General features: G+C 39.1%; 1 protein-coding gene across 1 annotated transcript; it reads left to right on the forward strand.

Annotated features, from left to right (window-relative positions):
• The first annotated feature begins 8211 nt into the window (after positions 1-8211).
• Positions 8212-13464, forward strand: LOC108696816 (chemokine-like receptor 1). The gene is made up of 2 exons (XM_018226475.2): positions 8212-8300; positions 11608-13464. Exon 2 carries the CDS (start codon positions 11623-11625, stop codon positions 12700-12702), a length of 1080 nt encoding a protein of 359 aa, XP_018081964.1. The 5' UTR covers positions 8212-8300; positions 11608-11622; the 3' UTR covers positions 12703-13464.
• The last annotated feature ends 11085 nt before the right edge of the window (positions 13465-24549 follow it).

Here is a 24549-nt window from a genome sequence, read left to right on the forward strand (position 1 = left end):
GGGGCGGGGAGGGAAACTGTGTGACTTTTTGTCACAAAACAGGGAAGAAAAAAATGTTTTCCCTTTCCCACCCCTAATTTGCATATGCAAATTAGGTTTTGTATTCGGTTCGGTATTTGCCTGAATATTTCTCGAATGATTCGGGGGTTTGGCTGAATCCAAAATAGTGGATTCGGTGCATCCCTACTTTTTACAGGCCTTCAAAACAGCCGCCTTTAATAGTTTTCCTTTATGAGGTTATATACAGACTCAAGGTTGAACTTGATGGATGTGTCTCTTTTTTCAACCTAATTTACTGGGGGTCATTTATAAAGTTAGCGCAGCGCATATTTATTCGCAAATGGTTGTATTGCCCATGTTTTTTCCTGAACGCTAAAATATTGCACTGCTGTGCCCGTCTTTCCAGTTTTTGCGAATTCGAATTGGGAATACATTTTCGCGAATGGCTCGCAAATGAGACTGGTGTTTGCGCGAGGTCGCCCACTGTGCGAGGTTGTTGTTGACAGTAACTTAAATTCACAATTTGCGAAGCTGTTTTGCGAATATTTTCTCTGCCACCAAAGTTGTGGCGTAATTCAAACGCAGAGTGTGCACATAGATATTCGCAATTTGCAATTTTTGAGGTATTTATAAAGCTTTTATAGAGATTCACATTGTGAAAAAAAATTTCCAATTCTGTGTGCACACTCTTATTCAGCTTTATAAATGTAACCATGCGCAGGGCAAATATATTCACTGTGAGAACCAATCAGCCCTGTGCGAAGTTTATAAATGAGCCCCACTATGTTCCTATGATTTCAGGACAGGTAGGTGGGTGGGAGGGAACACATATGTACCTCTCTTGTCTGGCTCACATAAATATAGCACTACCGAATTTAGGAAATGCAGGTCCGGTACTTGGGCTTGTGGATGTTATTATCAGCAGAGCAGGGGGCAAAGTACAAAAAAAAAGAGAATGCACCTGTTTTTTGCACTTTGCACCTGTCTCAACCATAGTTGCCTCCATACATTGATTAAATCAAAAATGACTACATCCTGACTGGATGATAGCATCACAAAAATGTTCAGCACAGCCACTGATTCTGATTTGAATCAAAATTTTAACGTAATTGCGTAAGTGTGAATTCTGAACTAACTCCAGCCAAGGTATGTCTCTTGCTTATTTTTACAATGGAATTGCATATTTACTTAAAATCGCACCTAAGCCCCTGTGAATGGAATATGCCCCATTCAGGTAATGTGATTTCACTTATTGCTACCATCATGTCTGGGCCAGTGTACAACCATCATAATGTGTAATATACAGTTGTAATGTGAGTTGTGTTGCATTAATAAATATATAATATACTTTCCAGTGGCGTAACTACCAGGGGAGCAGGGGGTACGATTAGGCCAGGGCCCGCACCCCCTCAGGGCCCCCCGGCAGCTCGCGCTCAATGAATCCCGTGCAGTTTTGGGCGTATGGAGGGGGCGGGAGGGGCCTGGATGCACGTCCTGCACCAGGGCCCACCCCCCTCTAGTTACTTTACTTATACTTTCTGTTTCTCTGTCTATACTTAAAGGAGTCAGGTTTGCAATGGTATACACTTCTGTCTAGGGCCCCCCTCCAAACTCCCCTGGTGCGCCGCCACACCACCGAGTGTGTGTGCTCACTGCCCCACCACACCTCATTTTTCAGGAAGCCGTCTGAAGATCACAGATCTGGGTCAGTGGGGCCCACATGGGCCAGGGGGCCCACTGGATTTTTTCCTGGTGTCCCACCAGCCCAGTCCGACCCTGGCTATACAGTATGATCCATCTTGGACAGCCAGGATCTTCTACAAATCAAATATAAAGATATTTTTTGGTACAAAAATATCTGTACTGTTTCTTCAGTAATCTAGTAACTCTCTCTCAGCATCTGTCTCTTTTGTCTCTCTTCATGTCGGAGTCAGATTTTGACAGTTTGGTCTAATACATCTATTGGGAGATCGCTCTTTGAAAATAACCGACCGACACAAAATCTGTCTCTCTACATGAAGGATTTGTGCTGGAGTTGGATATTTTTGAAACTGTCAGCAGCACTTTTCAACCATGATACAGGTATGGGATCCGACATCCGGAAACCTGTTATCCAGAAAGCTCTGAATTATAGAAAGGTCGTCTCCCATAGCCTTCAATATAATAAAACAATGCAAATTTTTAAAAATGAATAATGTAATAATAATGAATAATAAAAATGAATAATGTAATAACAATAATGAAATAATAAAGCAGTAGCTTCTAGTAGACGTGGGGGGCATATTTCCTTAGGGTCGACTATCGAGGGTTAATAAACCCTCAATATTCGACCATCGAAGTAAAATCCTTCGAATATCGAAGTCGAAGGATTTACCGCAAATACTTCAATCGAACGATCGAAGGAAAAATCATTCGAAGGAAAGATCGTACGAAGGATTTTAATCCATCGATCTAAGGATTTTCCTTTGATCAAAAAAAGCTTAGAAAGCTTATGGGGAAGGTCCCCATAGGCTAACATTGGTGCTCGGTAGGTTTAAAGTGCCGAAGTAGGTAGACAAAGTTTTTTTTAAAAAAAACAGTATTTCCACTATTGAATGGTCGAATAGTCGAACGATTTTTAGTTCGAATCGTTTGATTTGAAGTCGAAATCGTAGTCGAAGGTCGAAGTAGCCTATTCGATGGTCAAAGTACCCAAAAAAAACGTCGAAATTCAAAGTTTTTTTACTTCTAATGTGCCCCTTGATGTACAAAGATCCAAATTACAGAAAGACCTGTTTTACGGAAAAGCCCAAGTCCCAGGCATTCTGCATAGCTGGTCCCATGCCTGTATAGAATTTTTAATCGGTTTAAATAAAGTTCCTTATTTCTATAAAATGAAGATCATATTAAATTTTAATTTTCACAATAGTTCCACTTTAAATACTGTCAACCACCCTGCTGTCCCTGTCTGGTGCGCACCAATTGCCTTTATCCCAATCCTCTTTTCTTCATTTGTTCTTTTTCTACTTTTTCTATTTATATTATTATTTATATTTATTTATAGGTTAGACAGAAACACAAATATATATATACTGTATTTGATGCTGCCTGAATCATATCTTACTATGTAACCTCTGTAAATACAAAATTTTGACCATTAAAAACAATAAACAAATTTTAAATATTTTCCTGTACCCAAGTTAATTGTTAAACCACACAACACCCTCCTCCTTTTAGCTGATGTCTTTAAAAGTACAACATTTTTGTCCCAGCTAAACTTCCTCTTTATGAAGAAAAGATTGTGATAGTGAAGCTATTGAACATAATTACAGAATTCTATGTAGGACACTGGCTCTCAGACATTGAAAGCTGTTCCCCTTCGGAGAACCCAAAAGCTTTGGATTTGGTGGCACAACCTGAAAGCAATTTAGGGTGGATTTAGCGGGGAATGTCTCTTTGGCCAGTTTGACTATAGAAAAGCAACTGTTACAACCATGTAATCTGTATATTTGTATGAGATAAAGGGGGCTTGAACAAATGCTGGATCACAAAGGGGGTGATTGACCTCAAAATCGTGGAATACCAAATTTAAGATGTGTTTCTAGTCAGATACCAGCAGATTACTTGCCTGATCTCCGCAGGATTTAACAGATGTTGTTATGCATCAGAAAGGGGAAGGATGAGCAGTTGCGTAAAGGAAGCCTTTGATAAACGCAATGTGCTTATTTGCATGAGGTGTCACACAGAGATGAATGAGGAAAGTGCCCTGTGGGTGGGTTACAAGCGTTAATGAGGAAAGAAGAGATGTGCAAAGAATCTGAGAAATTACCATAGATTTTACTTTGCAGAAAAAGGATAAAGAAGTAGAAAAAGTATCTACAGATACTAAAGTGGTACAGTCCTGCTCTGCCTCGGCTCATGTTCTGGTGTAGCACCTCGGCATGGCACAGGCAAAGCCAACTGGAACTTTAATATCATTTATAATATGTAATAAAACACCAATATTTTCAGCAATATTGAGCAAAAATTTTGAGAAAAGAACTACACACCTTTATAGCAAAGACCACAAACAAAACATCACAGTAGCCCCGTCATAAAAGGATCACAAGTTACAGTGACCCACATCAGAATCTTCTTACTGGCCCCCATACTTTTCATTATCCACACATTTGGGGCTTGTTTATGAACTCAGGTGCCCACGTCAACCAGCAATTAGTGATCAAACATCACCCATGCCATATGCACCACTGCTGGTACAGGGGATTTTCATCTTGTATATGTATATCTGAGTGAATTAGCTCTGGAAACTGGTGGCTCCCCTTCAACTCAATGAGTGGAGGTGTAACTTTGATTTAAAGGAGTACAGTTATGGGACCTGTTATCCAGAATGCAAGGGACCTCGGTTTTTCCACATAATTGATCTTTCCGTAATTTGGGTCTTCATGCCTTATGTCTATTAGAAATTCATCTAAACATTAAATAAACAATAGGCTGGGTTTGCTTCCAATAAGGATTAAATATATCTTAGTTGGGATCAAGTACAAAGCTACTGTTTTATTATTACAAAGAAAAAGGAAATAATTTTTAAAAATTTGGATTATTTGGATAAAATGGAGTCTATGGGAGACAGCCATTCCGTAATTCGGAGCTTTCTGGATATCGGGTTTCCGGATAAGGGATCCTATACCTGTACTGTCCAATTATTTTCATAGAGTGGGTTGATTACCCAGAGTGACCACATGTTACAATAGTAGGATCATCTCATAAAGAAATCTGTTGGGCCCATGGTTTTCTAGGCTCTGGACTTCCAGATTCACAGCCCTAATTATATTTCTGGAAACGCAGACCAATGGCTGGAAAAACTAATCCAAATGTCTTTAATGCTCACCATCTTGAGGGCATCTGTCAGCTTCTGAAAGAATGGGACATTCCAACTTAGGTGCTGAGTTAAAAGAACCAAGGACTGGACTGAGAATGAAAATAGACACTGGCATTTCAGGTACACAGAGGCCTAAGCAGCCCAAACAGCCCCCACCAGCCCACTAAAAACTGACTTTCTATGGCACCTATGACTTTCTATGATTCAAAACCAAGAGTGTGAGTTCCCCTTTCAAAAAGGGATCAGGCAGCAAGTAAAAATATACAAAAGTTTATTGGGACATGGCCTGACGTGTTTTGTGCCTGTTAGGGACACTTACTCATAGGCTAACTGGCACACCCCTATACAATGCTTATATGGGGGTTGTGACCAATCAACAGCACCACATGTATCAATCAATCACAGTCAGTAAAAACAAGGCAGATTTATCAAGGGTCGAAGTGAATTCGAGGGAATTTTCGAAGTAAAAAAATTCGAAATTCAAAGTAATTTTTTTGGATACCTCGACCATCGAATAGGATACTACAACTTTGAATTACTTTCAATTCAATTCGAAGTAAAATAGTTTGAATATTCGAATATTCGATAATCGGAGTACTGTCTCTTTAAAAAAACTTTGACTTCAATACTTCGCCAAATTAAACCAGTCCAAGTGCTATGTTAGCCTACGGGGACCTTCTAGACCATTTTTCTAAGTCTTTACACATCATACGCTAAAATCATTTGATTAGACCGATGACCAAATTCGGTGAAAAATCCTTCGACTTCGATATTCGAAGTCGAAGTATTTCAATTCAAGTGTCGAATTTCGAAGTATTTATCACTTCGAAATTCGACCCTTGATAAATCTGCCCCTTACTGTTGAATTGTTCCCTACAGCCAATTGGTTTTTCTGCGTTTTACTTGGAAATTTAAAGCTTTGTTAAAAGCAAAATCTAGATGGGCCTCAGAATATCCCCTATTGCGGAATCTCTATCGTAATATGTTAGACAAACTCACGTGTGTCAGTGCATAATCTTCGTACCCCACAGTCCGGGTCTGAAAAGAACATGGGCCTCAGTCAGGTCCCCTTTCCAAGACACTGTCTTTAAAAAGAGACCATACTGCAGTTTATTGTATAGCTAAAAGTATGGTTTTCTTAATTCTTGTGCAAAGCTTTTACATCATACATGGAGTGCAGTGACATCACAATTCTGTGCCATTGGCAGCCACTAAGGCGCTGCTTTTAGTTCCAACCACTTTTATTGTGTTTTGATGCATCCTGCACTTCCACTTGATGAATGGTGCTCAACTGCTAATCTACTGATGTTGAGGAACTATGGAACTACTGAAACTCTGGAAATCTTGATAGCTCCACCATTTCCCAAATCCTTATTGTGGATGGTGCAATTATTTTGAAATTCTAGGAAGGTATATGCCATTGAGGGTAGGAAGTAAGCTTTTTTTTTTTTGCATGACTGGTAGAAAGATTTCTTGTTTTTGTTTTTTTAACGTAATAAATCCAAAATGACAATCATCTATATAATTCTCATACATTTTGTTTTTTTTGAAGGCATCAAGCTAATGTAGGTGTGTCTGATCCTAGGCCAGAAACATCCAATATTTGCACTGTGAAACCTGTATGAAACTGTGTGACTCTCAAACCGGGAATAATCATATTATTGTGACTGTAGTGAAGAGCAATATCATGGATTTGGCAATATCATTCATGGGTTGTCTCTTATTCCTCCCTTTGCTACTTTTACCCTTATCTGAAATATTGTTGTCAGTAAATTATTATTATTTCTGAGCAACACAGGAACATTACAGGAACAATCCTTTTTCTGTATCTCTATAGTGAATATGGGCCTTTCATTAATATCTGCATCACAGAGATTTGGTGTCTTGGGGGATTTCTCCAAAGATTTAAAGAGTTTATGGAATTAAAGTAAAAAAACAAGTGATGTTACAATGGAATTGAATATAAGAGGCTGTTTGAACCTGAAAGATGTATAGAAAAAAAATTCTATAAAATGTTCTATTCAATTTAGGGAGCAGCACCTTACGGCAGGTGGTAAGAACAGGGCTGGGCTGTGGTCTGCAGCTAAAACCAGATCTTTTTATCTGGCACATAGAATAAGTGAAGAAGTACTTGAATAAGCACCATGGGGCATGCCCTTGAACATTTAAGTGCTCATAACTGTCTTCTACTGGTCATTGTATATGATCCCACAATTGTTGAAGTGTTAGGGGGCTTACACATAAATGTCTATATGTTGCTTAAGATCAGTTTAGTTTCTATCAACTTCCAGATGAATAGAAGACTGGCAAATAAGGGATTGTCCTTCATTATAACTATCTGCACAAAAAGAACCCTAGCTAAGGGCAGACAAATAGCGATGGAGACTTTATAGATACGTGTTCGGAGTAAGCCAGTGGTTTAGAAACATTTCTGTTTGTGCAAAACCAAAGAAAAATGTAAAAATGTCTAGTCTCCCTAATATGTTCTTTGTGAAGGGAAAATGTTCTAGAAGATGAGGGCACCCATTGTCATTGCCTTCTAATTTGCATCATGCAGCCTACTGTGGTGGGATCTTCTGTCCTGGCTTTGTTCTTCTGTTTCCCAAATTGCTATGGGGGTTCCCTGCCCCAAATGGACTGATTCACAACTTGGTCAACTGGTCATCATGGTCCAATTAAAGGGGTGATTGGTGGCTTGTGCCTCCCTACAAGTTGATAGCAATAAATTCTATTTCTGTATATATATATATATATATATAAGTATTTTCATTCTTGTGTTGAGCTTTAACTTTAACTTTAAGCTCTGGATCATTCACATCAAGCCAGTCCTGTTCTACACAAAGTATAAATTGTTCTAAATAAATGCTGGAATGACTACATTGTTTGGAAAGCTCCTGCACTGGGGATTTGCTGATGGAGAGTTGCACTGATCGTGCTCCAGGGTCTGTCCTAAGGAGATTGGAATAAAACTGTTAAAGCAAATATAAACACCAAACATTCATTCTCTATTTGTTGGCACTGCCATTTTGCTTGCACCATCTTCATGGTCCCATAAAACTGGCTTGTTGTGACTGAAAACAATAGATATTTTTGTGTAAAGCAGTATAATCAGGTAATGTATGTGTAATCTGGAATGCTTGGGACCTGGGGTTTTGTTTTAATATTTATAGCTGTGTGAAAGCAATTTAAATAAAATGCACTGACCTATTATTTGAAAATGGACTGGGTCAGCACCTTATATACCTGTTAATAATGAAGGGTTGCTAAATCGTCATCTCATGCTGTGGTTCCTGCTTCTAATACTTCCTTAAATCCTGTGAGTGTTTTTGGCTGACATCACAGCTGAGTAATGATATAAAGCAGCAAAGCCCAGTGAGAGCCAAGCCACAGAGATAGAAGGGGAAGCAAAGGAACCATCTAACCTGCCAGGATAATTAGCCACGTAAGTGTCATATTTACATACACTGACACACTCACATATACAGTATATACACGGTGAGGGGCAGAACACACACACACACACACAGGCACCCACTCACTTACCTACACTCACTCACTGATGGGTAGAACTCATACGCACATTCTGGAACTACACCAACATTATCCTTCACTTCTATCTCCACCTTTCTGGATAATATTGAGACTGGGTGCCCATATGAGGACTATGGGGAGCAGAAATGGCACATTTTTGATGAAATACTGTCTGTTGCTATGTCTAGAATACAATAATGACTAAACTGTGTCTATTTTAGAGTATTTATGAATGATTCCATTGTATGCCTTGCACCTTTTCCTTGCTGACCCTTCGGTGTCTTCATCTTACTCCATGCTGCCTTCTTGAATGTGCCACTAATACCTCTTGTGCGACCCTATTTACTGCCCTGCTTTCCTACCTGTTTGCCCTGGATTTCTCTCAGCTCCTTCCTTCCTCCATTGTCTGCTTGATCTGTCTGCCTGCCAAGCTCCTTCCTCCATCCTGGCACCCTACCTTCTTCATTCACCCTAATCCTAGGTTGGGGATCAGAAGAGTATTAGGGTAAGGAGGAAGGGGAACTGACCATAATGTAGGTGGGCTGGAGAATGGAGGATAAAGGGTGGCCCTCAGCTGCTTCACCCAAATGGATTTGCCATTTGTAGTGAAGGTTTTGGGAAGCATCTCTGGGCATGAATGGGGCACGCTGGCTCTAAAAGCACCACTGCACTCAGCTGATATAGAACAGGAGGAGGGAGGAGTTTAGCATCTTGTGGAAATAGGGGATTAAATGTTTATAAACCTGGATAGGGCTGGATATGGTAATATATCGCCAGGACCCAACATGGCAAACAACGTGCTGTCTGTCTGGTGCTCAGTTGAGGACCATAGTAGAACATGTTAGGTAGATGCAAGGGAAGATCCAACGTTCAGGGTATAAAGTGATAACCCCATATGTAATAAAATACACTAATTATGCCCAGGGGCATATCAACCAAGAAGATTTAAATAGGTTTCTGGTGTTACAGGCATGCGGCCCTTTATCCAGAATGCTCGGGACCTGGGATAACTGATCTTTCCGTAATTTGGATCTTCATACCTTAAGAGATCATTTTTGAAAATTTGGATTATTTGATAATAATGGATTCTATGGGAGATGGCCTTTATGTAATTTGGAACTTTCTGGATAACGGGTTTCCCGATAACGGATTCCTCCTGATTGGGTGCTATGAGTTACTGCAACTGAATGTGTTTTTATTACATAACCCCATAATATTCTGAAATACAATTTTGCATGGCTGCATAAAAAACATGGTTGATCAGCAACAAAAGGGTGAGGTGGAACCAACAGAATGCACGTAGGCCTGTTTACTATTTCTGCATAGGGTGGGGTAGTTCCCAGCAATTCAGTGTTCTGAACCTCCCACAAACAGGTTGCTCTGTCTCACGTATTGTGAAGGGGACTCTTGTTTGTGCTGTACAGATAGGGTTGCTACCTGGTTAGTGTATTAATGGCCAGATCAGTAAAAATTAGATGTAAGGCCAATGCTATAAAGGGGGTGGAAAGATAACAGGAAGACTAGGTGGTGACCCTATATACAAAGTATTTGCATAGGTCATAGTTTCCAAGATATTTTTTTTAATGATTGCCAACATTATGGGTCTCTGATTGGTTCTTGTTGGGCAATACTGTTAATCGTATGACACATTCCCATGAGTTACTCAAACATGGCTTATAAGAGTAATGCATCAGATTAAAACGAATCTTCCTACTCAGCTTTAATATCAAAAACCCAACTGAATGTTCATTGTTTTATGGCATGAGGCTAAATCCACACTGCCACCTAGTGAGACTATATATATACAGTATATATATATATATTTACTCTACAAGATAAATCCTTATAAGGTCATACAACTGAATCTCTGTTAAATGTTGTTTAATTATGAAGGATGCTCAGGTTGGATTGTTTTATTTTACATTATAACCTTTGGCTGACAGTTGCAAGTGTCATTTTTGGCTATTAAAATAGCACAAAGGTATGATTAGAGTCACTATAATTTATTATTTTAAATATATTTTTTGGTTCTATCACATTTTTAATATATGAACATTTATTATAAGGGGGTTGAAAACTCAACCTTAATGCCGTCCCACAGCGCCCCCTAGTGTTCTATAGAAGTTGATGAAAAAATAATTATAGATGCCAGAAATTTAACCAATGAGAATTCTACTGATCAAAACCTTTATTATAAATGCAAAAGAATTGACCAATAAGAATGCTGATTCCCAGCACTATGTCAGACATTTTGCTGTTATTTTACATATAGAGATAATTATGTCATTTTTTCTTGATGATATGACACTGGAATCAGACATGGGGATAAAGGGCAGACTTGTTCAGTGCTGGGAAACTGGGCTTAAAGCTTCCAACTCCAATTACAGGAACAAAGAACAGGGAGTCAGATTAATACAGATCAATTGGGATTCTCATTGGAGGATTTTTTGCATCTTAATACAGCCACTGGCTATGGAGATTTGGAGGCAATTTTTGGAAAGTTTTATTGTGCAATATGGCTTTAAGAATACAACCCTGATGTTGCTGGACTACGACTCCCAGCATACCTGCACCATCATTATGGGGCAGATTTATTAAGGTTCGAGTTCCAAGTAAATTCGAGTTTTGAGTTGTATTTTTTTGTTTAAAACTCACATTTTCAGTTAGAAAACAAATTTTTCAAAGTTTTTTTAAAAAAAAACTAATTTTTTTTTTACATTTATTAAACCCCAACCCTGGAAATAGCTTGAATACGAAAATACACCATCTAAAACCTGTTGAGGTCATGTAGGAGTCAATGGTAGAGGTCCCTTGTACCATTTTAAGATGTTAATAGCCTCCATTATGTTCGAGTTTTTTCTGAGTGTTTTGCCTGAAAACTTGAATGATTCATTTATTTGAGTTTTTTTCACTGAAAACTCGATTAATTTGAGTATTCAGATTTTGGGGCTCGAACTCGCAGAACCGGGTGTTTCCCATTAAAGTTTTTTCTTAAATAAAATATTATTTGCGTTTCAAGTTCATTTGAGTTCACACTCGACCTTTGTAAAATAACCCCTATATGTTAAATTATTCTGGGATATGTAGTCCAGCAGCAACTGGGTAAATTTAGGTTGAGCAGTGCAGTGCAGATTTTACTACCCCTTTAAATAGGGTAATAGAAGAATGTACCACAGCCAATTAAAATACTTACTGTCCATTTCTATTTTTTTATCTAGACTATTCGTATCAAAATGGAGGACTACAACGTTACGTATGCGACTACCTATTTTTCAGACACGGCTAATAGCACAACGCCTTATTATGATCATCAGGAAGACCCACAAACCCAACTCAGTAGAAAGATTATGCATATCTTCTCCATGTTGGTATATTCTGTGGCCTTCTTACTTGGGACTACTGGGAATGGCCTTGTCATCTGGATTGCAGGCTTCAAGATGAAGAAGACGGTCAACATCGTATGGTTCGTTAATCTGGCCATTGCTGACTTCATCTTCACGCTTTTCCTTCCGCTCAGCGTTGCCTACATTGCCCTTGGATTCCACTGGCCCTTTGGCACATTTATTTGCAAGTTAAACAGTAGCGTGGCATTCATCAACCTGTTTGCCAGCGTCTTCCTACTCACCGTTATCAGTATTGACCGTTGTATCTCAGTAATTTTTCCAGTCTGGTCCCAGAACCATAGGACACCCCGTCTGGCCTCCTTGGTAGCTTTGGCTGTGTGGTTCCTTGCGGTGTGTTTCAGTTTGCCTTATTTTATTATTAGGGACACATTTGAGGATGGTAATTACACCTCGTGCTACAATAACTTTGGTTATGATGAGTATGATGAGCTGACTGATCTGGGAATACAAAGATTCAAGGCAACTGTGATAACAAGATTCATTGTAGGCTTTTTCATTCCTTTCTCAGTCATCATCTTCTGCTACACGGTGATTGCACTAAAACTCCAAAGGAATCGCTTGTCTACATCTTCTAAGCCATTCAAAATTATTATAGCCGTGCTGATCTCATTCTTCGTCTGCTGGTTTCCCTACCACGTCTTCTCATTCCTGGAACTTTCTCAATTCACTAACCCCAATGTTAATTACGGAAATGTGTTGCTTATCGGAATACCCATCACCTCCAGCGTGGCGTTTCTCAACAGCTGTGTCAACCCTTTCCTGTATGTCTTCATGGGCAGAGACTTCAAGAATAAATTCATGACTTCTATACAGTCTGTTTTCGAGAAGGCCTTCAGTGAGGACGCGGTCCACACCGACGCCAAATATACGAAGTCAACAAAGTCAACTTCTGAATCAAACTTGGTCTGAAAAATGATAAAGTATTATAAAGTTTCCCTTTACTGTAATACTATAATACTATGATATTGTTACCAAAGACTTAAAGAGATACACCACCATTTTTTTTTTATGTCTGTATAACTTTGTGAGACAAACGTAATGCTGTGTACTCAAAAGCAACCCAATGTATATGAAATTTGATATGGTTTAGAATACCAGGCTTTTTTCTACTGCTCTGCATTTCTTACTTCTACCAATCTCCATCTTAATCTTAATAACAAGGCCTCTCCCTTTTATATTTGATATCATTTCCATATCACTGACACACAAGACTTTCAACAATATTAGAAAGAAAGACTGAACAACTGTTGTTAGACAAGTACTATATAAAAAGATCTGATTTATGATGTGGAAGGCATGGTGCAAAGTGCAAAAAATGTGTGCAATGATATCTTTTTGCACTTTGCACGCTGCCTTCCATTTTAACTGAATTGTTGCAGGTCTCTGTACTACCTTTCCAAGCAGAGGCCTGTTAGGTGCTTTTGTGGGAGACGATCATCTTTACAGACGGGCATGGGTCGCCCTTGTGCAGCTATATTAAGCAGATTTCAGTCCAAAAATGTAGGCATTCATGGTTTTATCTCCACCATATGTGCCCCTACCCTTAGTGCTTGTACTTCTGCCTGGGGTCTTTGTAAATGACCCCTAAAGTATCAGGATTTTGTAAATACTGTAAATTATGAGCTAATTACAAATTAAAAAATAAATCTGGCCGATGGCCATTTTATATAAGCACTGTTGTCTTAATTTGCTTATTTTTGGCATGGGGATCTTCTTAAAAGTCTTTAACCATCTATTAATACTCATTTAAGCCACTTTTCACTTGGTTTCAATGAATTAAAATAACTTGTATAAAAGGTGGATATTCGCAGATAGTCGTCACTTTAACAACCACTGGGGTAAAGAGAAATTGTGAGATTTTACATGTAACTTGAATATGGGTAAAAACTTACATTTAAGTAAAAATCTTTTAAAGGGGATTTCTTTCATAATAATAATTATATTCCCCCCCCCCTAATATATTTAGTTTGGTTAGAGCTAACTTGTTCACTAGGAATCATCTAATCACTATATCTTGTACAGGTATCCGGAAACCCGTTATCCAGAAAGCTCTGAATTATGGAAAGGCCGTCTCCCATAGACTCCTTTTTTTTAAAATCACCCAAATTTACAAAACTGATTTCCCTTTTCTCTATAATAAGTAAACCATACCTTGTTTTTGATCCAAACTAAAATATACAGTCATTAATCCATATTGAAGGCAGCCTATTGGGGTGATTGAATGTTTAAATGAATTTCTAGTAGACAAAAGGTATGGAGATCCAAATTACAGAAACATCTCTTAACCAGAAAACCATAGGCCCCAAGCATTCTGGATAATAGGTCCCATAGCTGTATAGAAATAATTATATCCCCCCCTAACCTATTTAGTGTGGTTAGAGCAAATTAGGTCACTAGTAAACATCTATTGGTTCCACAAACTTAAAAGCACCAAAAGGTCTCAATAGTAAGATAGACTTTTCAAATGTTTTTAATAGAGTTTAGTTTGGATGTTTTACCAAACACTATTTATGTGTCTTTACAATTATTATTATTTATATTATTTCCCATGTCGCATTACAGAATAAAGAGACAGAAATACAAGACCAAATGGGTAACATGTACCGACAAACATTTTTCCAAATTGATTCATAGTTATGAATGGATATTGTTAGGAGACAGTAGAGAGAGGGCCCTGCTCACAAGAGCTTACATTCTATGAGGGAGAGGAAGTGAGACATACAGTGAGGGTAACTGGTGAGTAGTAGAGTCCTTGTTGGTTTGTAAAGTGATGGTAAGTGCAGAGTAAGAGATGAATACCAGGTGTTAGTGAGTGTGTGGGCAAAGAGTGGGAGAGATCAGTGGATGGTCAAGTTGTCGAGGGCTTAAAGGGATCCTGTCATCGGAAAACATGTTTTTTTCAAAACGCATCAGTTAATAGTGCTACTCCAGCAGAATTCTGCACTGAAATCCATTTCTCAAAAGAGCAAACAGATTTTTTTATATTCAATTTTGAAATCTGACATGGGGCTAGACATTTTGTCAATTTCCCAGCTGCCCCTGGTCATGTGACTTGTGCCTGCACTTCAGGAGAGAAATACTTTCTGGCGGGCTGCTGTTTTTCCTTCTCAATGTAACTGAATGTGTCTCAGTGGGACATGGGTTTTTACTATTGAGTGTTGTTCTTAGATCTGACAGGCAGCTGCTCTTGTGTTAGGGCTATCTCGTTACCTTCCCATTGTTCTTTTGTTTGGCTGCTGGGGGGGGGGAAGGGAGGGGGTGATATCACTCCAACAAGTCACATGACTTGGGGCAGCTGGGAGATTGAAAATATGTCTAGCCCCATGTCAGATTTCAAAATTGAATATAAAAACATCTGTTTGCTCTTTTGAGAAATGGATTTCAGTGCAGAATTCTGCTGGATCAGCACTATTAACTGATTCATTTTGGAAAAAACATTTTTTCCCATGACAGTATCCCTTTAAGTTATAGGCCTAAATGATAATGTAGTTGTATTCCACACTGACAGTGATGTCAGCCAGAGAAAAATAAGTGGAAGGTGGGAAGATAACCATGTAATGTTTTTGATTTTTAGGCAACAAGAGGACATGAATGCAGAAATTGCCATTTGTCAATGACACAAGCTAAAAGCAAGGGCAGGTCTGGAGAAGAGAAGTAGATTTGAGTATCCTCTGCATATAAATGCTAATGAAACCCAAATGAGCTGATCAGCTGACCAAGACCATTGCTATAGATTGAAAACAGGAGGGGGCCAAGAATGGAGCTTTGCTGTATCCCAAATGAAAAAGGGTGAAGTGAGGAGGTGGAGGCTGTATGAGAGACACTAGAATATTGATTAGATAGATAGGAAGAGAACCAAGATAGAGCAGTTTCTGGAATCCCCAGTAAATATAGAATATATTACAACAGAGTATTATTGGCAGTGTCAACAGCTGCAGATGGGTCCAGCAGAAATAAGAGTGAGTAGTGGCCTGTTTGATTTAGCAGCAAGTATTTGTTACTTTAGTTAAGGCTGTTTCTATGGTGGGGACAGAGGACAGATTGTAGTGGACCTAGTAGGGGAGTAGATGTGAGATAGTGTGAGAGTTCACTGTGTAAGTTCTGTTCTAGTTCTAGTAGTTTTCAGGAAGGAGAGAGACTGACATTTAGAAGGTATGTAGGATCCAAGGAAGGTTTTTTTTTTTAAAGGAGAACTAAACCCCCCCCGACAAAAGTCCACAGCCATCAAACGAGCTCCCTCTCAGCTCCCTCCCCGCAGAGTCTATTCCAATGAACAGTGTCCCTCATAATAAAGATGACCTCTACAAGCAGAAATGTGCAGAGGAACTAGCAGGCGCCATCTTGTGAAATTTTGTGTTAAGTGACAGGTGCACTTGGATACTTTTGTAACAATTTAAGATAAGCAAAGAACCAATTGTAACAAAAATTGTAGCAAAAATGAAAATGTAATATAAGCTTCAGAATACAGGAAAAACAAACTTTCCAAATAGAATCAATTAAATATTCTGTACTGTTTCTGAAATAATCAAGTATATATATATATATATATATATATATTCACTATCCCTCTCTCAGCATCTGTTTCTCCTCATTCTGTTTCTGTTACCTTTCAGAATCAAATTCAAATTAATGACCATGACATTCAAAACACATCATAACTCTGCCCCACCCTACATCTCTGAACTCATCTCTATGTACTCACCCAACCGCTTACTACGCTCCTCTACTGACCTGACTGATAATTCCTGTGATTTAGTTGTATAATCACATTTACTTTACAGCGCTACGCAATATGTTGGCGCTATATAAATACATGGTAATAATAACTACCTGCCAATTCGACCTGCCAGCCTGTGATTCCATATAAAAACAAAATTAATCAAAGATACAGATTTTTTTTTATATTCCTAAGATTATCCTATTCCTTAAAACAGGATCACATCCATGAAAGTGACAGGGTTGGCATAGGGAACAGTTATCGCTCGCAGCACATCTAAGGCTGATTAATGGAATGAGGTTGCTGAAGAGGAATATCCACATGTGACCATTAGGGGGCATGAAAGCTCAGCAAACTGAATACTTGCCGCTCATAAAGTATTTGATTAAAAAAATGGCCCTGCGAAATGAAATACAGTAAATAAAGAAATGACTGTTACTTTTGGGGAAGCTGCTCCATCTTCCGTCAAATGGCCATATGAATAAAATATGCAGAAAGTCATGTGAAAATGCTCCTCAGTTACTCAGTTACTCAGTTACTCAGTTCTTGCTGGACTACAAATCCCAGAATAATGTAACATATCACAAAAATTGAGGCATGCTGGGAGCTGTAGTCCAGTAACATCAGGGTTGTATTCTTAAAGGATAAGTAAACCTTAAAAATCAGGGAATTTAAAATTGATGAGGGTGCTGTTCTAAGCACTTTTGCAATGTACATTATTTTTGTAATTGCAAGATATTAAAAGATACATGTACTATTGACATTAATGAATTTTGTTCTGCTGGTTATTTTCTGACCAGTCTGACCACCAAGTAGTCAAGGAAGTTGTCAGGAGAAAGAAAGAGGCTGCTCTGATGTTCTTCTGCTTAGGAAAAAAAATCCTTGACTACTTGGTGGTCAGACTGGTCAGAAAATAACTAGCAGGTGGCGCTGTTGTAACAAAATTAATTTATAGTCACAGTACATGTATCCTAAAAGGAACTGTAACTAAAAAAAAATGAAAAGTATTTGAGAGTAATGAAAATGTAATGTAGTGTTGCTCTGCACTGGTAAAACTGATGTGTTTGCTTCAGAAACACTACAATAGTTCATATAAACAAGCTGCTGTGTAGCCATGATGGAAGTTGAAAAAAGTCTATATGGCACAGGTTAAGGGTCAGGCCACACTGGGTGTTTTGGGGAGATTTGGTCGCCTGGCGACTAATCGCCTCGTTTTTGCAGCGACCAATCTCCCCAAACGCCTTCCCTCGGTCTGCGCTGGCTAAAATGAAAAAATGCTGACGCTAATCACATACGGCGATTCGTTTTCCGAAGTTGCCCGAAGTTGCCTCACGAGGAAACTTCGGGCAACTTCGGAAAACTAATCGCCGGCGCAGAGTGCGGGAAGGCAATTGGGGAGATTGGTCGCGGCAAAAACTAGGCGATTAGTTGCCAGGCCACCAAAATCTCCCCAAAACACCCAGTGTGGCCTGACCCTAAATAGTGGATAACAAATAACACCATTATGTTCTACAGAGCTTATCTGCTGTGTAACCTGAGCCTTTTCTCCTTTGAATGGCTGCCCCCATTGCTACACAGCAGCTTATTTATATAAACTATAGTAGTGTTTCTGAAGCAAACACATCAGTTTTACCCGTGCAGGGCAACACTGCATTATATTTTTATTACTTTAAAACACTTTCATTTTTTGATGTTACTGTTGCTTTAAATATCTTGGAATTAAAAGAAATAAATATTGAATGTGCATTGCAAAAGGGATTTAATTTTCACTTGTTTTTAAGGTTTACTTATCCTTTAAAGCAATATTGCACAATAATGTTTAATACTTTCTTTTGATACACAGGCTATGGAGATTTTGAAAAAGTTTTGTTGGGCAATATAGTTTAAAAATACAATCCTGATGCTGCTGAACTACATCTCCCAGCATGCCTCCGTCTTAATTATATGTTACATTATTCTGGGATTTGTAGACCAACAATAGCATAGTAAGGTTTGATTGAGCAGTACAGTACACCAGGGTTTACTACTCCTTTAAAAGCTTTCAGTCGACTTTTGCTGTGTTATAGAATGGCTAATTCTAAGCAATCTTTTAATTGGCCTTCATTTTTAATCTTTTTAATTTTTAAATTGTTTGCCTTCTTTTTCTGACTCTTTTCAGTTTCAAATGGGGGTCACTGACCCCATCTTAAAAAAACAAATGCTCTGTAAGGGCTAGTCCACACGGGGAGATAGCGACGCGTTTGCGGTCGCGGCGACAAAGCGCCGCGACAGTCGCCGCGACCGGCGCAGGCGACAGTTTTGTATGGGCGCCTATGTAAAAACGCCTGTGCTAACCACACGAGGCGATGCGCTTTTCAACAGTCGCCTGAAAAAGCCTGGCGAGGCATTTTCAGGCGACTGTTGAAAAGCGCATCGCCTCGTGTGGTTAGCACAGGCGTTTTTACATAGGCGCCCATACAAAACTGTCGCCTGCGCCGGTCGCGGCGACTGTCGCGGCGCTTTGCCGCCGCGACCGCAAACGCGTCGCTATCTCCCCGTGTGGAATAGCCCTAAGGCTACACATTTATAGTTATAGCTACTTTTTATTACTCGTCTTTCTATCCAAGCCTCTCCTATTCATATTGCAGCCTCTTATTCAAATCAATGCATGGTTGCTAGGGTAATTTGGACCCTACCTACCAGATTGCTTAAAATGCTAATTGAGTAGCTGCTGAAGATAAAACTAAATAACTCAAAAATCTTTATATAATAAAAAATGAAAACCAATTGCAAATTGTCTCAGAATATCAGTTTCTACATCATACTAAAGCATACCTCCCAATTGTCCCGTTTTAGAGGGACACTCCCTCTTTGGACAGCTGAACTCAACCTGGAAAGTCACGTTTTTCTCTGCCACAAAAAGAAACAAAGTTTCTAAATTAATTGGCTTTTAGCAGAGAGCCCAGAACAACCACAGCAGAAGATAAGATACCTTTGTAACAATTTCAAGATAAGCAAATAAGTTATTGTAACAATATAAGATAACATGTCCCCTGGGAAAAGTTAGACTCACAGCTTAAAGGGCAATTTACCTTCATTAGCAAAACTGTAATAACTGGAAAAAAACACAGAAATATGTTCAAACTTTCATAACCTTCCAATTAGGTAATTAGGGTGTGTGGCAAAAAAAAATGTGCGTAGTCAAAAAATTGTTCTCGTGCTACATAGGGGCTGGACCAAGCCATTGAGAAATTTAACCCTATGGATCCCTACAGTTGCTTTGGTGGATATTTATCAAGTAATCACCCCTGAGGCTTATTTTTCCCCTCTCCTGGGCCATCTGCCAAGTATGTAGAGTCAATGATAAAACAGAGAAGTGTCAGACATATTAACAAACTGATGATTTTGCTTTTACTATTTGAAGCTCTGATAGTTCAGTAGGAAGACGTGACAAGCCACAAGGTACATACGTCTAATAAATCTAAATATGTGTATCACTGTAAAGGGGAAGTCATCTCATGAGTTGGTCCCTCCCTATTTCCATATTTAAGTGGCCTACTTTCTTGTGCCTAGCTTCAATACAGACGTGGCACATGGTATTGTGGTATAGATGCAAGATGCACTGTCTGGAGCACTAGGTGCAAGAGAACCAGTATTTTACTGCTGACATTGACCAGTCCTTAAAGGAGAACTAAATCCTAAAGTTAAAAAAAACCCTATCCCCCACTCTACATAGACCCCCTCGCTCCTCCCCCCAGCCTAAGTGTTACCCCAGACAAATGCCACTAAAGTTTTACTTACCCCCTTGGTACAGATTCAGGCATAGGAGTTCACGGGTGCCATCTTCTTCTCTTCGCCAATTTTCTTTCATTTCGGCGCATGTGCATTTGTTGCACAACAGAAAATTGCTCCAACTGCGCATGCACCGCCATGCCGGTCTCATTCCGAAGATTTCCAAAGAGAAGACGATGGTGCCCGTGAACTCAGATGCCTAAATCTGCACTAAGAGGTAAGTAAAACTTAGGCTGGGGGAGGAGGTGGGTCTATGTAGGGTAGGGTTTTTTTTACGTTAGGGTTTAAATCTCCTTTAAAGGGATATTGTCATGGGAAAACATGTTTTTTTCCAAAATGCATCAGTTAATAATGCGGCTCCACTGAAATCCATTTTTCAGAAGAGCAGACTGATTATTTCATATTTAATTTTGAAATCGGACATGGGGCTAGACATATTGTCAGTTTCCCAGGAGCCCCCAGTCATGTGACTTGTGCTCTGATAGATTTCAGTCACTCTTAACTGCTGTACTGCAAATTTGAGTGATATCAACAACTCCCCCCAGCAGTCTAACAACAGAACAGTGGGAAGGTAACCAGATAGCAGCTCCCTAACACAAGATAAGAGCTGCCTGGTAGATCTAAGAACAACACTCAATAGTAAAATCCAAGTCCCACTGTGAGATGGCTGCCTACACACACCTTTATTACAACTAAAAGAAATACACTTATTTGTTCAGGAAGTACATTTTTTATGGTAAAGTGAATTACTTGCAGTGTAATTTGAAAACTTTGCCCAATGTCCCTGTGGCACCTGAGAAATCAAGGGAAGGGGTTCCATGTCCCATTTACTAACAGGTGCAAGTCTTGTGTCTGTATGGTAACATGGCTTGCATCTAGTGGCACATGGAAATATCTGGAGTGACTTTAGGCAAGGTGCAAAGCTATTGGAATTCAGAAGAAAAAAAAACATTGCATTGAGGAAATGAGAAATAAGAAAGATTTTTTGCAAATAGCTCCTGTTAATAACTGAGGCCAAACTAAAAGTCATGAGCCCATGTTCACCATCTTGGACTTGTTGGGAGTGTCAGTGGCGCTGCTCAGTGTGCTCTGTTGAAAAGCAAAGCTTATGGGTCAGTGCAAATGATCAAGAAGTAAACAAGCTTCATCTATCATATAAACTGATGCTACAGGGCTGCAGGGCTTATTAAATGCTGATGCAAATTGCACTGTTTCTGAGATGCCATGTAATGAAAATCGAATCTGAATTATGTACTTACCAGCTTTGTATTGTGACTTTTATATTCAATGTATGCATTATCTTGTGAGCCCAGAGCATGTGCAGTGAATCAGCAGAAAAGAAGTTGGGGAGCTACTGGGGCATCTTTGGAGATACAGATCTTTACTCTGGTTGCCTTGGGCTGGTACAGTATGTCAGAATATAAGGTGTTGCATTTCTAGCCTAACTCCTTTTCGACCTTTAGTTCTCCTTTAAAACATATAAAAGTGTTTAAAGGGGTGGTTCACCTTTAAGTCAACTTCAGTATGTTATAGAAAGCAAATTTTCAATTGGTCTTCATTATTTATTTGTTTAGGTTTTTTTTTATCATTTCCATTTTTTCAGACTCTTTCCAGCTTTCAAATTTCATCTAAAAACAAATGCTCTGTAAGGCTACAGATTTATTGTTATTGTTACTTTGTCTTACTCACCTTTCTATTCAGACCCTCTCCTATTCATATTTCAGTCTCATATGCAAATCAATGCATGGTTGCTAGGGGAATTTGGACCCCAACACCCAGATTGCTGAAACTGAAGAGCTGCTGAATAAAAAGCTTAATAACTCAAAAGCCACAGATAATATAGTGAATAAAGTACCCCCTCTTGTAAAATATAAGGATATTATAAGTTACCGAGGAGTTTCATGACCATATGAAAACACGAGGCCGAATCAGTGAGTCATGTGACAGAAATGACATCAGAACTCACCGTTTATAACTGATGACATTAGAACTCACTGTTTATAAGGATATCATTTACAAGATATTCATAGCTTTTGTGTATTATAAAAAAATAAAAAACAATAGCAAGTTTGTGGGAGAGGCTTCCAGATATTAAAGGGGAACTTAACCCACTTGCTACTCACCACATGAAACTTGATGTAAAAATTAAACATTAGATCTTTATTTTTCAGGAACACCAATAGACTTCCACATCAGACACGTTACACACACTCCAGCACACGCTTCTTCAAACACATTGAGTTACAATCACTACAAGGAATCAATTCAGAGTAGGCACACCTGCCTTCGGATCTTGGATCACACCTAACCAACTAGTGGTCCGGTATATACTCCACCTGTATCCCCCCACTCTCCAATAGTGGCTCAATACCATCTGGGTGTTATCCCTCCACTCTTCCAGGTTAGAACCTTTTCCATCCAACTCCTGTCCAGAGACCCAGGTGTCCTTCTTACCTTGTCCTAAACTATCACTGATTCCCTTACTTACGGAGTGCCCGTAGGAAAATTATTTCCTCTTTCTTCCTTGATGGGGCCACAGCTGCTCTTACTAACTATCCTCACTATCTCGTGCACCTAGTGCTCGCTTTACTTAAAATCTTTCCTATTCTAACTTTCCTATCTGTCAATGATGTCCACTCCACTCCGACCAGCCCTCCCATCAAGACAGCTCACCTTGGGCGGGGCACCTGCTTTTATAGCTCTTCTGTGTCCTACAGTGGCCTCTAGTGGCCGGGGTAGAAATCACACTTAAACTAAACTAAAACTCTCTGCCATCTGGTGGCGATTTACACAAATTACACCCAACAATTTTATAACACACATACATTTCACATACATGCACATTTTTTTCACTCAAAAAGATAACATTTCACTCACATACCACTTTCATCACTTTACACCCCCTTACAAGTTGTCTCAGAATATCACTCTCGACATCATACTAAAAGGTTACTCAAAAGTGAAAAACTTTGAAACAGTGTAATAAAACCAATACCGCGGCGCAGGTCAAACAAAGTGCAGGAATAAAAAAAAAACTGCCATTTGAAAAGTTTTATTTTTTAGAAATACTGTAACAAGACACATATAATATATTCATTCAGCCACAATGTTATTTTTGCAGCAAACAATATGTTGGTCAAACAAGCAGAGCTTTAAAGGAACCTGCACACAAACACATACATATTAATATACAGGGTTTATTTATTAATGTCCAAATGCCAAAAAATGTTTTTTTACTATAAAATCTGAATTTTTAGTGGCGAAAAAACCTAGAATTTTTCAGGAATTTTTATACCCTAGAATTCAAAAAGTCAGAATCCGAAAATCCGGCATCTCAGACCTGCAGTGGTTGTATATAAGTCAGTGGGAGAAGCCTGAATATATCTTGATCTGCACTGGGTTTCGTGCAAAAATCCGAAGATTTTGTGGGAAGTTTTTTGGCGAAAAATCCAAAAAATTTGTAGGATTCATTGTTCAAGACTTCAAGGGGTTAGGTATTTTTTGGCCAGATTTGTTTTAAATTTTACAAGTGATCTGTGTTTGCATATGTGTCAGCATTTTTCTAATTATTGATCACACTTGTAGTTCTCTTTGCTTGTCACTGATTGTGAGCTCTTTAGACTAGGGTATTTATTAGCCTGTATAGATATATATTTTATTGGCAACATGGCCAAAAGCTTTTATTCAGTTGAAGAAGATGCCATGATCTGTGCATGGCATCTAAAGAATTCTGAGTATGTGCCCCCCTGCATCAGAGATAATGACTCTACTGAGTCACAGGGAAGAAGTAGTAGTAGTAATACTAGTAGTAGTAGGGTTGCCACGTTTTGACCCGTCTAACTCCCGGCAGGAGCGGGGCTGTGATTGTCCGATCGCTGTGTCAATCATAGGAGATCTTGCCTGGTTTTCCTAATTCCTAAACCGGGCAGGCAGTTTGACCCAAATAGACTTTCAAAACCGAACTGTCCGGGTCAAAACTGGACAGACGGCAACCCTAAGTAGTAGTAGTAGCAGCAGCAGCAGCAGCAGCAGCAGCAGCAGTAGTAGTAGTAGTAGAAGTAGTAGAAGTATTAGTTGTACAAGCAGTGGTCTTGAAGTACCCATAGAGGTAGGGGAGGATGTCTGAAATAAGGAAAAGGGAGATAGAGGAGACCCTTCATGGGGAACTGCCTGCTAATTTTCTCCTTGAGTCATTAAAGGAGTTGTAAACTAGGGATGCATCGAATCCACTATTTTGGATTCGGCCGAACCCCCGAATCCTTAGTGAA

The sequence above is a fragment of the Xenopus laevis genome, chromosome 7L, assembly GCF_017654675.1.
Source record: "Xenopus laevis strain J_2021 chromosome 7L, Xenopus_laevis_v10.1, whole genome shotgun sequence".
NCBI classification, from domain to species: Eukaryota; Metazoa; Chordata; class Amphibia; order Anura; family Pipidae; genus Xenopus; species Xenopus laevis.